At 35.2% G+C, this 14,152-nt stretch overlaps 2 protein-coding genes across 2 annotated transcripts; both read right to left on the bottom strand.

The window, feature by feature from the left end:
- On the bottom strand, positions 1 to 11,350 carry LOC110610976 (putative DUF21 domain-containing protein At3g13070, chloroplastic). Its single transcript, XM_021751059.2, has 14 exons — positions 10,361 to 11,350; positions 9,460 to 9,557; positions 9,270 to 9,363; positions 8,619 to 8,696; positions 8,399 to 8,502; positions 7,819 to 7,900; positions 6,313 to 6,452; positions 6,157 to 6,235; positions 6,005 to 6,068; positions 5,134 to 5,225; positions 4,360 to 4,425; positions 2,484 to 2,600; positions 1,398 to 1,577; positions 1 to 426 (listed from the first exon to the last, which is right to left on the bottom strand). Exons 1-14 carry the CDS (start codon positions 10,940 to 10,942, stop codon positions 178 to 180), a joined length of 2,025 nt encoding a protein of 674 aa, XP_021606751.2. The 5' UTR covers positions 10,943 to 11,350; the 3' UTR covers positions 1 to 177.
- A 270-nt stretch (positions 11,351 to 11,620) lies between these two features.
- On the bottom strand, positions 11,621 to 14,068 carry LOC110610978 (putative glycerol-3-phosphate transporter 5). The gene is made up of 2 exons (XM_021751062.2): positions 12,615 to 14,068; positions 11,621 to 12,339 (listed from the first exon to the last, which is right to left on the bottom strand). Exons 1-2 carry the CDS (start codon positions 13,579 to 13,581, stop codon positions 11,795 to 11,797), a joined length of 1,512 nt encoding a protein of 503 aa, XP_021606754.2. The 5' UTR covers positions 13,582 to 14,068; the 3' UTR covers positions 11,621 to 11,794.
- Between the last annotated feature and the right edge of the window lie 84 nt (positions 14,069 to 14,152).

Consider the following 14,152-nt stretch of genomic DNA (forward strand, 5'->3'; position numbering starts at 1 on the left):
TAACTTTGATGACTCAGACGTTGATACCTCACTTCATCTGTGAAAAAATTTTACAATGTTAGTATCTCCCGTATTCTTGTTCCTTTATTCTGTTTCTCAAGTCCTTTTACTGCTTTCATGGAGCTGTAAAAATTGAGAGAGAGAGAGAGAGAGAGAGAGAGAGATAGATAGATGTAACTACTGTCTACCATGACTCTCATTGTCATCTTCATATTCAGCAATTACATTGGAATCAGAAAGACCATGCTCTGGTCTATTTTGGAACGAATCCTCATCATACTCGGTACCATCAGAATCTTCATCACTGCTCCATTTCCTCTTCATGATTCTCGGAACCAAGCGAGTTACTTCTTTGGCCTGGCCGTCATCATTGTTTTTTCGTTCAAATCGGACAGCACTTACTTTTCTGGCATTTCCAGCTAATATCTGCACCAAGACAAATTAATCACAGATATTAATTGCAATTCTGTAAGAGCTAACCACTATATAGCCTTTGCTAGACCCTGTGATCTGTTACATCCACAAAAGAGATGAACAAGAAGTCAATAAATTAAGTAATTCATAACATTAGGACCCCAGAAAATTTTTATTCATCGTTAATATCATTAAGACACTTCCTACTAATTTATTTCGATGAATGCATGCCTCACCAATCTGCTGGAGTATACCAAATGTAAAAGTAAGACTCAACAAAGCAATTTAACATGGGGAAGCAATGTTTTCTTGTCCAAGAAAAGGTTTGACATCACCATGTATCAGCTCAGCTCAAGTGCTCAACTCAATTACAATATAGTTAGCTGCATAAAATCCTTTTTATCCCTTCTTTCTTTTCAGGATCTAACTTTCTAAGATCTCTTATGGTGTAATGAAGCAGCGCCAACATTGCTATGAATAGGCAAACAGTTGAAATGTTGTCTGTACAAGTTAGTTGGATGTTATTGTATGGTAATGACTAGCAGCCTTCTACTGTTGGTTTTATTCAACAAACTTGCATGAAATTGTACGATAAGATGTCATTTAAGCAACCATTAATTCCATCATATTCACCCAACACCAAATGCCTTTTTTTTTTGGCTGACAATGGTAGTCTCATAAAGCAATAGTCTTATTATGTCTTGGCCGAACAACCCTTCCCAGTCCTCATAACAGGCTTGTGCAAATTATGGGCCAGCCCCAAGTCAGGCCTGAAGTTTGGACCTTGTCTCAGTCCTGACCAACCTATTCAGGCCTATTTCTTAGAGATGAGATGGAATGAGCTTAGAAGAAAAACTGCAGAAGCAAAAGTTACTGGACACACAGACACACAACTCACACCTTCATGCATAAATACAAACAATTTTGTGACGTATGTTAAGCTTTCAGAATAAGCAAAACGAGAAAGACAAATCAATATATACCTCCAGTTTATATACATGATGTTTTTCATTCTGATCCTGTCGTTCAGACTTCGCTTCAGCTTGCTCATCATCATCCTCTTGATTTTCCTTCTCAAGGATCACTTTGATGCTCTCACCAGTCCTTGGGATGTATCCAAATGCCTCACACACAAAACCTGACACAGTTTCATACTGATGACCCTGTCAATTGGAGAAGAAAGGAAATGCCAATGAGAAAACAGATATAAGAATTAATAATCAATATGAATGAGTAGTGGAAGTAACAAATCCATATAATTTAATTGCCCAATGAGTGGCCAAAGGTCATAGTGTAATAATGTTTTAAAATAAACATAATCGAGCTCTAATTTTGGGGCACCACGAATATAGCAAACTCTGCCACCTCCCCAAACTGCAAATAGCCAAATATTGCAGGCTAAGGCCCTCCCTGATGATTAATTTCCTACCATTATATGTTTTTGCACCGAGAACAAAAATGGTCAGTGTTAGTTATTTAAAATCTAATAAGATCATGTATTTTCACACTCAAAGTTTTTTTTTTACTTTTAATTCTTTTTGAACTGACACAAGTAATGTATAATCCTCATCCTGTTTGAATGAGAATATTCACTAGTTGAGTTGAAAGTGTATAAAATATTCAACCACTCAGTAAGCAAAGTTCAGTTTCTTTTTCCAGTTGAAGATTAGCATCTTTAAGAATTTTGGATAACCCTCTCGATTTGAGTATCAACAAAGAAAAACATCAAAAATATTTGAAAATCCCTAGGTAAAGCAGGTTAGACAACACAATTTGAGTAACATTTACCAGTAGTTGGCAAAAAAATTGAAAGCCTTGGAAAGCTTCTTGCACATTATTTTGCGAGTAAAATGAACAAATAAGTAGCAGAAAGAGGAGCATCTAAAGAGATTTTATCATATGCACAAGTAGAAGAATTGGCCTACAATAATTAAACAGTGCCAGAATAGTCCAGGATTCATGTTAACTGATCAACATACCAGGCAAGTATTATCTATTTTGGTGCTCCAGTAGCATACGCATAGAATTGTTCAATGTTCATTCTCAAAACCAACAATGAATAAACATACCTCTGGCATTTTGATATTTAGGTCTTCAGAGAGTTGATCAATAGATGTATTAGCATCGATATCATATATTCCCTCTGCTCGCATTACAATATAGCCAGTTTTCTTCTGTATCTCCTCCTATGATACGGAAACAATATCACCAAAATTAAACTTGTGTACTCATATGCTGGTATTAAATAAAACTGCAAAAACTTACTATATTTTCAGAACCAGAAAATTTTAACACCCTATAACAACCTCCATAGGTCCTTGATGACTCTTGTTCCATCAACTAGATCAACTAGAGTTTATTGACAACAATCTATAGGAAGAGTAATAGTATTTCTAATGTTTCTGTTCATGTTAGTGGTCACCAAGTTGTCAAACCCATATAGCAAAAACTATTATCCTCTTTTTGGGCAACAGTAATCATCTGCAAGTATACACAAATGGATAACAACATAAATATACAGAAACAACCACAAGACATTCTTTAGTAAGGATTGCAGCTTGCAACATGACATCTAAAGAACAAGATTAGCAAGACATCTTGCAGCTGCTATCTTTATCTCATCTTTGTCTACTCAACTCTGCAGCTTGCAGTTGATTTTCTTTTCCTTTACAACTAAACCAGAGAAATAAAATAGCTTCACTACCATTCCATCAGGAAGGGGAGTGTTATAGGTTATAGGAAGTAAATATGTTAATATAGGAAGTAAATATTGATAGATAGGTCAGTTGCTTAATTATAGGGATCATATAATTATAGGCTTGATTTGCCTTCATGTTTAGATACCGTCTCTCATGTATAAATAGGTTGTAATCTCTATTGTGAAACAACAACAAAATATTATATTTCTACATGGTATCAGAGTTTTGTTCATTTGGGTTACCCATAAAGGGTAATATTTGGAGACTTAGGGCTCCTATGTTTATTTGGGTTACCAATAAAGGGTAACATTTGGAGATTTTAGGGCTCTGTTCATTTGGGTTACCCATAGAGAGTAACATTTGGAGACTTAAAACTCTGTTCATTTAAACTACCAAGAAAGGTAACATTTGGAGATTTAAGGTTCTGTTAATTTGGGTTATCCATAAAGGGTAACATTTAGAGATTTAGGACTTTGTTTATTTGGGTTAAACATAAAAGGTAACATTTGGAGACTTAGGACTATGTTCATTGGGCACTGTTCATCGGGTACTATTCACCGGGTACTGTTCATCGGTTACTGTTCACGGATTCGAAATTTTATTCATAGTAAGGTGATTAGTCTTATTAATCACTCTAAATTTGTTAAAGAATTAATGGAGAATTTGAAATTTCTATATTCTGGCAAAGGGAATATTTCCCATATTTATGATGTGTGTAAGGCGTTTTACCGAGCTGAGAAAATGTGGTCTCCCGTTCTAGTGCTAAACCTGAATGTTGAGTCATGGCAAAAGCTGTTTGTGAAGTTTTGTGGTATGTCAACTATTGGAAGAAGTTGGGTTCACAAATTCGGTGTCTGCTAAGTTATATGGGACTCGAGTTCATTATATATGTAACAAGTTGGACATAATTAACATTTATGCTCCAACTTGAGGGGGAGTGTTATAGGTTATAGGAAGTAAATATGTTAATATAGAAAATAAATATTGATAGATAGGTCAGTTGCTTAATTATAGGGATCGTATAATTATAGGTTTGGTTTTCCTCCATATTTAGATACCGTCTCTCATGTATAAATAAGTTGTAATCTCTATTGTGAAACAACAACAAAATATTATATTTCTACAGGGAGAAAAATGGTTAGATGTTCCAAACAAATCTACACAACCATGAGAATAAAATAAGAAAATAAAAATCCACAAATCCACATGAGCTTATAATGATGCATAAATTAACTTTCAGCATTACTTTTGAATCATTTTCATCGAAGATTTCACCAACAATCTCCTCAACAACATCTTCCAGGGTTACTATCTGCTTTGTCCACAGAAATGAGAGAACAAATATTAGATAACATGAATATAAAACATCACAAGCATAATTGGGTATTTACATTGCACTCATACTTCTGTATAGAGAAAATAATAATAGAAGTTCAGAGAGTTCAGCTGACTGTTCAATTACATGGTGACAGTAATCTGTCTTGTCTGTGTCAATGTTAAACCTAAATCTCCTAGAAATCTTGTGTTAAAACACATTATATTAGTGTCAGGTACCTCAGACTGACTAGATTAGTGATCAACAATTGCCTATAGATATAGATTTTTGCATGCCCCTTTTCAGTATTCAGTTGGGCCTTATGACATCATATTTTTCATCTGATAAGTGAAAAGTTCATTGCTTTTGGATGTACTTAAAATCATTAAAGTTCTGTTAAATGAAGGTATTACATAACCTCCTAAACAATGAAGATTTTGATATTTGAAAATTCTTGTTTCTTCCATGTTTTTGCTTCATTTAGTTGCAGTGTTACTTAGCATGGAGCTAATTTCCATAGTATCTTCTCCATTGCAAGATTCTTCATGACTAATATCTTAACTTCCACTTTTGAATAATAAGAATTTAAACAAACTTTTAAATCACCAAGTAAAGAATCTAATAATGACACAGGCTATATGTCAACCATGAACTTCACTATGATGAAACATCTAATGTTAATGATCAGCTAAGGTTTGAACATACTCCAATAGTTCCACCATATTCATTAAGAACAACAGCCATGTGAACCTTCCTGATGCGGAACTCCCTAAGAAGATTCCAGACTGACATTGAATCTGCAAGGACACTAATTGTACTCACTACAACTTCCATGACAAAATCAATGAAATCAATAAAAATCATTCACCTAAAATTCAAAACAAAAGAGAGCTTTCAGTGGAATTACAGCATTGTCAACATCTTGAAGCACTTTATCAAGAAATAAGGTCCATCCTTGACAGTTTTCCTTACATCTTTAATTCAGGGTACTCCATAAAGCAGACAATAACTTTATTTTACTGATTAACTCGACAACAATCAATGAAATTTATCAAAATTTGAAAGAAAATTCACATTATAGCACTATCATCTCAGACAACTCTCTGTCTGAACTTAGTGAATGAAATTTTTACATAGCTAAAGTTCAATTGGCCAGTCCAAGACCAAGTTATATTATTTTTAACTTAAAATTTTCAATCTCAATTTTTATAACATCTGACAATGTTGAATCCAGATTCCAGACTGCCAAGCATTCCTTTAGTAATGGCCATCCAATAGCAAGTCAAAACCAATATCAGAGAGAAACATGTAGAAATGAACCTAACAAATGAGACAACTTTTCTAAGCAACAGATGCATAACAAGAGCTTTATTGACTTTGGATTCACCATGATATTGCTGAGACAAGGCTGTCTTTTAGCTGCCAATGATCGGGCAACAAGAGATAGACAGCGCCTGCACAACTACCCAAATGTTCTCCTAATTGAAGTAATAAAATAAAGTCCAATCCTAGAACAGATTTCTAAGAGGAAATTCTCAAACAAAATCAACCACAGGTTACAGAATGAGAAGATTACCAGGCACAAAATAAGCAGGTTTGTGAGCCATGTCTCCTACAGTTGTACTTTCTAGAAGCTCACCCTTCACAATTAGACAGATTGCAACAATACAATCAATAAACAAAGTGAAAGAGTATTCAAAGAGAGGAATAGGAGTAGAAATTGCTGACTTTCCGAACATAATCTAGCAGATCCATTGCATACGCAATACCCATGATATTGTCCACTCGCTGCTCAAAAACAGGAACCCTATAAAAATGTCAAAAAAAATTCTTAGCAGGTTGCTAAAAGAAATGGTTGGCATGAACTATTGTAGATTAATTTACCTTGAATACTGATGGGTCACCCACAACTCATGAAAATCAACAAGAGTCGCACTGGCATCAATTGCGACTACATCAACAAGAGGTGTCATGACCTCTCTAACATGTGTATCCTTGATCTCTAGCACATTTTCAATCATGTCCTGTTAAAGACAGGGAGACATTAGGGCACCTTAACCAAAATATGTAGAATAGGAATGCATTCCAATATTTTAAAGAGTCCCATAGAGAGGCTTAAATTGAATGATATGCAAAGGCAAGCCCATCAAGACCACAGATTATAGCAAAATGTGAAGCCCTGGAAGCTTTGAATGGAAACATCAACATTAGGAAACATCAATGCAATATAGAAAACCTCATGTCTGAGATCCATCTTTCAATAAAAGTTAGCTTGCTTCAGATTATCTCAGGGTAACTTATATTCATTAAAGTTCACTAGCAAACACAGGGACAGATACTATTAATAATTTAACATCATAAACTTTTCATGATTTCTCCTATGCCAAAGATTATATGTTGATGCTAGTTATTATTCTTGCATACCTGGAAACAAGTTCCTCACAATAAATCAATAATTTCTCCTCTTTTTCTTGCACAACAAACCAACACTGTTATCTTGTACATTTGTCATTACTTTTCACTGCATCCAAAAAGTTATTTGTTGATACATGTTATTATCCTTTCATGCTAGATTGCAAGTTCTTGTAAGTTCCTCATAACAAATTAATAATCTCTCTCTCTCTCTCTCTCTCTCTCTCTCTCTCTCACACACACACACACACACACACACACACACACACACACAAAGGGATTGATAATGTTAACTCATATATTTTTCATTATTTCCCACTATATAGAAAATGTCATTTGCTAACAACAGTTACTCCTTTCATTCACTTTTATCTATCACTTTTTTAGAAGTTATTTTGTCCCAAAAAATCGGTTTGAGAAAATTAAGTATTAATTCATTTCTTCTGATTTTGCTCTTATATCTACTAAACACAATAATTGCTTTTACACTTTTCTAAAATCTATATCATTATTTAACTTTCTCTCTCCCTTAATTATCCCACTTTTCTATTGGTAACTTAACAGAGAGAGCATTAATGAGATTGGAGTAATTAGGTTAAATAAAGAGCAATTCAGTCAAATTAAGGCATATTTTGTTACAATTTATATGATTCAATTATTTTCTCAAACAGTGTAAAAAAACTTAAACGATTAATAAAGGTAGATGGATGGAGCATTTAAACCTTTCATGCCTACATGGAGCGTTAAACCTTTCATGCCTATTGTCTAGTCGCAAATTACTCCTTTCTCCACACAAACACACACACACAAAATCTTTGAGCATTCTTCACATTCGGAGAAAATATTGTGTCAGAGAAGCAGATAAATGCATGAAAGATGATAGTCTGTCAGTAGCATGCTGAAAATGCATCAAGTTGAAAATTTTTCAGGAAACAAATAATAATTTTGATAAAAACCATAACAAGATTATTCTATTACTTGTTCTTCTTCCTCTATTGCCCCACTCAATTCTGCTCCACGCAACATCAACTTCAACTCGTCTTCTGTAACATATGGTTCACTACCAAAAAAGAAAATGAAAAAGAAGTGAAGAAATGGGGAAATACTAGTTCAAGAGCATAAACGAAATGACTTCAGAACCTTCTATTGACACAAGTATTAGCAACAGATCCATGTGCTAAACATAAAGGGGAAAAAGAAAAAAGAAGCAAAATATGGAAGAAGGATGCATGTATAGAAAATTTCATACTTCAAATAATATCTTGAATCACAATTGTAAAATGCTATTGCAATTTTAATCTAATGAACAAAATAATAGTGTGTGCAACAATAATTTCAACCATAAAACTTTTGCATGTCAGTTCTTAACATATTAGCATATCCTATATTGCCTAATATTCTTCTGCAAAAAGTCAGAGAACACGGTATAAGGTTCTTGAACTAGACAGCCATAATTCGGATAATAAATACAAATATTCTGGGAAAGGAAAAATAAATCTGCTTCCATGTCAAAACATGCAAGCTACAAGAAAGATTCAAGAAGTTTAGGATTGGTCACCTTCTTCCTTTTAAACCAAGTAACTTCAGCATTCCCATTGACAAGTAGGTGACAACTCGTCCCACAGGATACAACACCAGGGAAAGCCATGCCACTGGCCTAACCTAAAGGCATTACAAAAAGAAATTGGTAAGTTGCAGTACAGAAGAGCTACAAACCACAAGCCTAAACCTAAATTAATACATTAGTGAACAAATATACTAATCACACGTGCACTTACCACAAACCTAGCAACCTCAGTGGCATTGTGAACAGCTATACTTTTTGGAGTGATCTCAGTGAGGAGTAATACTGCAACCTAGATTCATTGAGGAATAACAAAGAGAGAACTGGTTAAAGACGAGACAAATATCCCTTTGGGACCCAAAGAGCTCAAGGATACGCTAGACACACACCTCTAAGCTCTTTGTCATCTCATTTATAAGGACCTTAAAAAACCGCATCACCATATTTTCGTTCTAGTGTAATCTTATATAATTATACATAAAGAGTAACATGCTGAAGGGCCATAAACACAAAACCCATAGAAGTAAGATTGACTGCTACACAGTGAAGTCCTATGTTCACCTAGAATAGGATTTTAATTATCTTACTTGAGGAACTTTAAAATTCCTTTCCTTCGCCTTCATCTCTAATGCATCACCTCATAAATGAAAAACAAACTTCATAAACAATCAAACAGAGATATATTTTCCAATTTTGTCGTTCATTTGACTGTTTCTGAGAGAAGCTCACTGAATATGTCACTCCTGTGACCATGAACCCATGGCTCAGCAGCTTAGACAACAAGAAGATCTATTCATCCTTTGGCATTTCTGTCTAGGTCAGCACAAGTTAACACACATACATGTAAAGGAAGTTTTTAACGTACAGTCATTACTCCAGTAGCTGCACTAACACCAGCTTCGCCAAATATTGCTGTGGCTGCATCTGTGACTAATGCAGTTGCCCCAATATTGACCACACTAAATACAGAAACAGAATATACAATAAGAAAAAGCTCCTGAACTCAAGCAGAAACATGGAATCAACTATGCTATAAATGATTTGAAGGTCAGTACGTCGTGCCAATAAGAATAGTTGTCAGAAACCGAGTAACATCACTGCGGAGCATTTTGAAGACACCATCATCAGGCTCTTTTTCAGCCAGCTCTCGGACCTGATAGATTTATGTTTGTAGACAAGTAAATCAAAGAAAAATCATCACAGAGGCGAAAAGAAAGAGGTAACCACATGCAAACATTGAACATAGTTGAATTTATAAAACACAATAAGTTATTTAGTAATCAAAATATATCATAACCTGGAATATATAATGCTGAAAAGAGATGTATATTACAGCTTAAAGTTCAATAAGTGTTCCTGTATTTATTGCACAAAAAATGATGCTACTTATGAAATTTTAATGCTGCCTACCCAATTTTAGCGTGTTGGACTTTAAATCTAATGAATCATCATTTTGCATTCAGCATACAATGTTCTGAGGCATGTCATCATTCAAAGTCAAGATTAATATTAAAAGAAAATTACATACTTCAACATCAATGCTCTAAGACCCTTGATCCCTTAATATGAGTACATTAAATAACATCAGGTTACACACCTGCACATCACTACATGTCATGCCGAAATAAGTTCATATAAAGTGTTATTTTTACCAACTATATCACAATGATGGGCAATTTTCATTTCCCTTCTTTTGTAAAAATGATGGAACAAACCCCAGACTTCAGAAAAATACCATCAATACTACTGCATTATATCGATCAAATATAGCCTTAGCGCAATATCACAATGACGCACCATGAACTCAAGAAACAAGAATTCTCCTGATTTCTTTTTCTAGATTTTCAACATGCATGAGTAAAGCGTGTACTCATCATGCACAAGACCAATTCAAGTCCACAAACAAACACTCACAAAATGTAAAATCCATCTGATCTTGGAGCTAGAAATCCATACCTTCCATGGCCACAACGTAGTTATAGATGTCTCAGCCATAGAAAAAAATGCTGACAAACCCAGAAGAGCAGCCAATATCAAACCCTGCTCCTTGAAAACCGTAAGAAGCTGAGAGAGCTTAGGCCAAGCACTCCTCAATAACAAAATGCTTTGCCCAATAACGCTATACCCAGCATTCACCACACCTTCAGCTGCAAAAACTCTTTTGCACTCGAATACCAAAACCCCACACACCATTGCACCCAAAACGAGGCCGCATTTGACCAACAATCTTATTAATTCTAAATTCACAACCGTAGCCGCATTTTGTTTAATACCCAGATCAGCATTAACTTTGCTTGGAGATTTTGAATGAGTTATAGCATCAGAAAAGCTGGTTGTAGGAGAAGCTGAAACACAAGGTGGTCTAGAACTGCACGGATAAGCATAATTTGATGGAATACGTGAAGAAAATTGATAGTTCTTCTGAGAAACCTTGACTGGTATGTTTGACACCCGATTGTAACGCAGAAGACGAGAGGATTTTGATCCATAAACGAACTGGGACCTCCCCAAAATTGAGGAGTCGCATGCAATTGCCATTAGTAAACCTCACCCAAAACCCAGAATTTCACTATAAGAAAAAATTACGAAAATTCTAGCCAAAAATTGGATGAGGTAATCCCAGTGTTATTGTTGGCACTACAACTGAAATGACAAAACTGGCAAATTAAACCGCAAATTGGGGTATAGATTTTGGTAAGTATACTATGTGAAGAGTGAAAACTGTTTTTGGTGAGAAAGCAAACGACAGTAACGAAAATGAAAAGAGGGTTTTAAGGGGTCAGAGATGGAGAGAGATATTTTATTTTCATACTGATGAAAAGAAGATGCTACGGAGGTGGCGATGGTTGCTGGCGAGTTTGAAGCCTTTGGCTGCGTCAAAGAGTTGGTGAGGTGGAGGAGATTCTGCAGAACAGCAAGTGGCAATGCATGTGAAATTACTCAATGTGCCCTTCTCTCTCCAAGTATATATATACATACAAAATGTAATTTAAAAACCAAAAAAAAAAATCTTAATATAATTAAAAATAAAAATAATCACCTTTAATTTCTTATTGACACTATTTAATATACTAATGATAAATTTTTTTAGAACTAAAAATGTATTTAAAACCGTGAAAAAACAATAAAAAATAAAATCTGAGAAAATTTCAATAATCACTTAGATAATATATTAGCAGCTTGAGATATTTAGCTAAAAGTAAGAAAATAAGAAAATGATATTAAGAATCTTTAATGAATTAGTTTCGTGTAAGTGTACAAAGAAATGAGTAAAGAATAAGTTTCATAATCACTAGAAAAACATCTTCATCTATGGAGATTTCCTATTTTACATAATTTTCTCAAGAAACACAATAACAACAAAAATATATTCCTTGAGAAGACAATCCATCACTGTGGAGTTGTGCTGTTTGCAACCCATTTTCCCTCATTCAGCTTTCTTTTAATTTCAGTTTTTGCAACTCGTATCAGGAATAAGCTTGCAAAGAAAATTGAAACAATGAGCATTAGGAAGACGCTGTTCCATCCTCTTGTTGAAAAATACCCTGCCAGAAGTGGACCAACAGCCGCCCCAACAGAACCAGTGCCATCTATAATTGCTGTAACAGTAGCCAAGGCCCGGGAATTTCCCCTGATCAAGTCCTGGGTACCAAGATCAGCCGCAACAGCAGTGGTGATCAATGCGTAAGGGCCATTCACAAGCAAACCAGAAAGCATCATCAAAGTAATGTTCATAGTCATGGACAGGCTCCCATAAACTCGGTACAAAATAAGGGCTGGAATTGATAATAACAAGAATACAATTGACGTTACTGCACGAGCTTCAATCACATCAGATATGTAACCAGCAGAAATTCCACCAAAGACTCCTCCAATGTCAAATATAGTAGAGAGAATACCAGCAGTTTTGTCTGATAAATGCACACCTGCAACAGCTGTAATTCCAACACAAACTTGCAATTAATCATTAATATCTAACATCTGAATTCAGGAACTTTAAGCAAGTTCAAACATGAAATATAATGCTTAAGCCATAAGCAGACTTTAAGAATTTCAAAACGTATCAAATTCAGAATATCTTCAATTTTCTATTTGTCCTAGTTTCATTCAGCACTTGTATGCAAATTCATGTAGATACCAGGAACTGAACCTATATCAATTGCTGAACAATGATTCATAAACAGGTAGAAGTAGAAGCAGAAGCAATTACCAGTGTGCCTAATGTAGAACGGCAGCCAATATAAAAAAGTATAAGCCACTAGCTTCGAAAAGAAGAGGCAGAAAGCAAAGGGTGCCACTCCAGGTAGTCTCCAAGCTGCCAAGAATCCAATGGCAGCCACAGATTCTGAATTTTCCATCCCAAGAAGCTTTGCTTGTTCTGATTCCGCTCTCTCTAAGGTCTCCCCTCCTTCCATTTCCACAGCCATTTCAATCTCCATCCCTGGAAGCTCAAATCCAATATCTTCAGGACTAACAACAAGAAACAAAAACACCAAAATCCCAACTAAAATCACCAAAATCCCAGGCACTGCAAATGACCAGCCCCATCCAAACTCCAAAACACCAGAAGCCACAACTGACCCAATAATGTTTCCTACTGAAGTATGTGAATTCCAAAACCCCATTATCAATCCTCTCTTTGCTTTCCCAAACCAATTCCCAACAACCGCCACTACACAAGGCCACCCTATAGACTGAAACAATCCACACAAAATCTGCACACCCACAAAAAATCCTAAAGAATGTATATCAAACCAATACCCTAATCCAAAAATGATGGTGAAAAGCCCACTACCTACCATTCCAAAAACAAGAAACAATCTCAAATCAATCCTATCACCAACATGTCCCGCAAAATACATCCCAATGGAATAGGCTAATAGAAACGCAAGATCAATCTCCCCAAGACGATGAGTTCCCTCCGGACCATTGAATGGAGGCCAACCAGTATCCATGGAGCTTGAATTGGGTTGAATTATCGAAGAATTTAATTCAACAGTTGGTCCGAGAACACTCTTGACGATACTGGGCGGCTTTCGAGAGGCATGGAAGGAGGCGTATGCCAAGAAGGTGATGACTAGGACGAAGATTTGGTAGAAAATCAGGGTTCTGGCCGGGGGTTTAAGGAATGGGAAAAGGGTAAGAGCTGGAGGTAAACTTGGGGTTTTGGATTGCATTTGTTATTAATCTTGTTCTAGTTCATACAAATTAAACCCCTGTTTAAAAAAGAAACTAGAAAGAAAAAAAAAAAAAACACTTCTGAATTTTACAGAAATTGTGATTAGACGGAAGGAAGATGGTGGATCTGAGTTAAAATTCCTTTTTTTTTTTTTCTCCAGAGATTGAGAAGAACAAAAAGGTTGAGTTTTTTCCGAACAATGGGGATGTCTGAAACTAGCTGTTTGATCTAAACGATCAGATCCCAGATTTTCATGTCCTACGACCGAGGTTCCATTTTTTCGATTATGCCCTTGGAAATATTTTTCCGCTATTTCATTCTTAGTTTTCAAAGGAGGCCCAGTTTGGGAATTGAGGAAGCGTAGATTTAAGACTCGTTGAGAAATTGTCAACCATTCTCCATATTCAGAATGAGCAGTGTTGGGGTCCGTTGGAAATTAATAATTAATAAATGTTTAGTAAATTATGTTTAATAATTATTATTGATATATAAAATGATTAATAAAGATATATATTAATTTATTATATTATATATAACAATTTAAAAAATTAAAATATAAATATTTTTAT

The sequence above is a fragment of the Manihot esculenta genome, chromosome 3 (genome assembly GCF_001659605.2).
Source record: "Manihot esculenta cultivar AM560-2 chromosome 3, M.esculenta_v8, whole genome shotgun sequence".
Classification (NCBI taxonomy): Eukaryota; Viridiplantae; Streptophyta; class Magnoliopsida; order Malpighiales; family Euphorbiaceae; genus Manihot; species Manihot esculenta.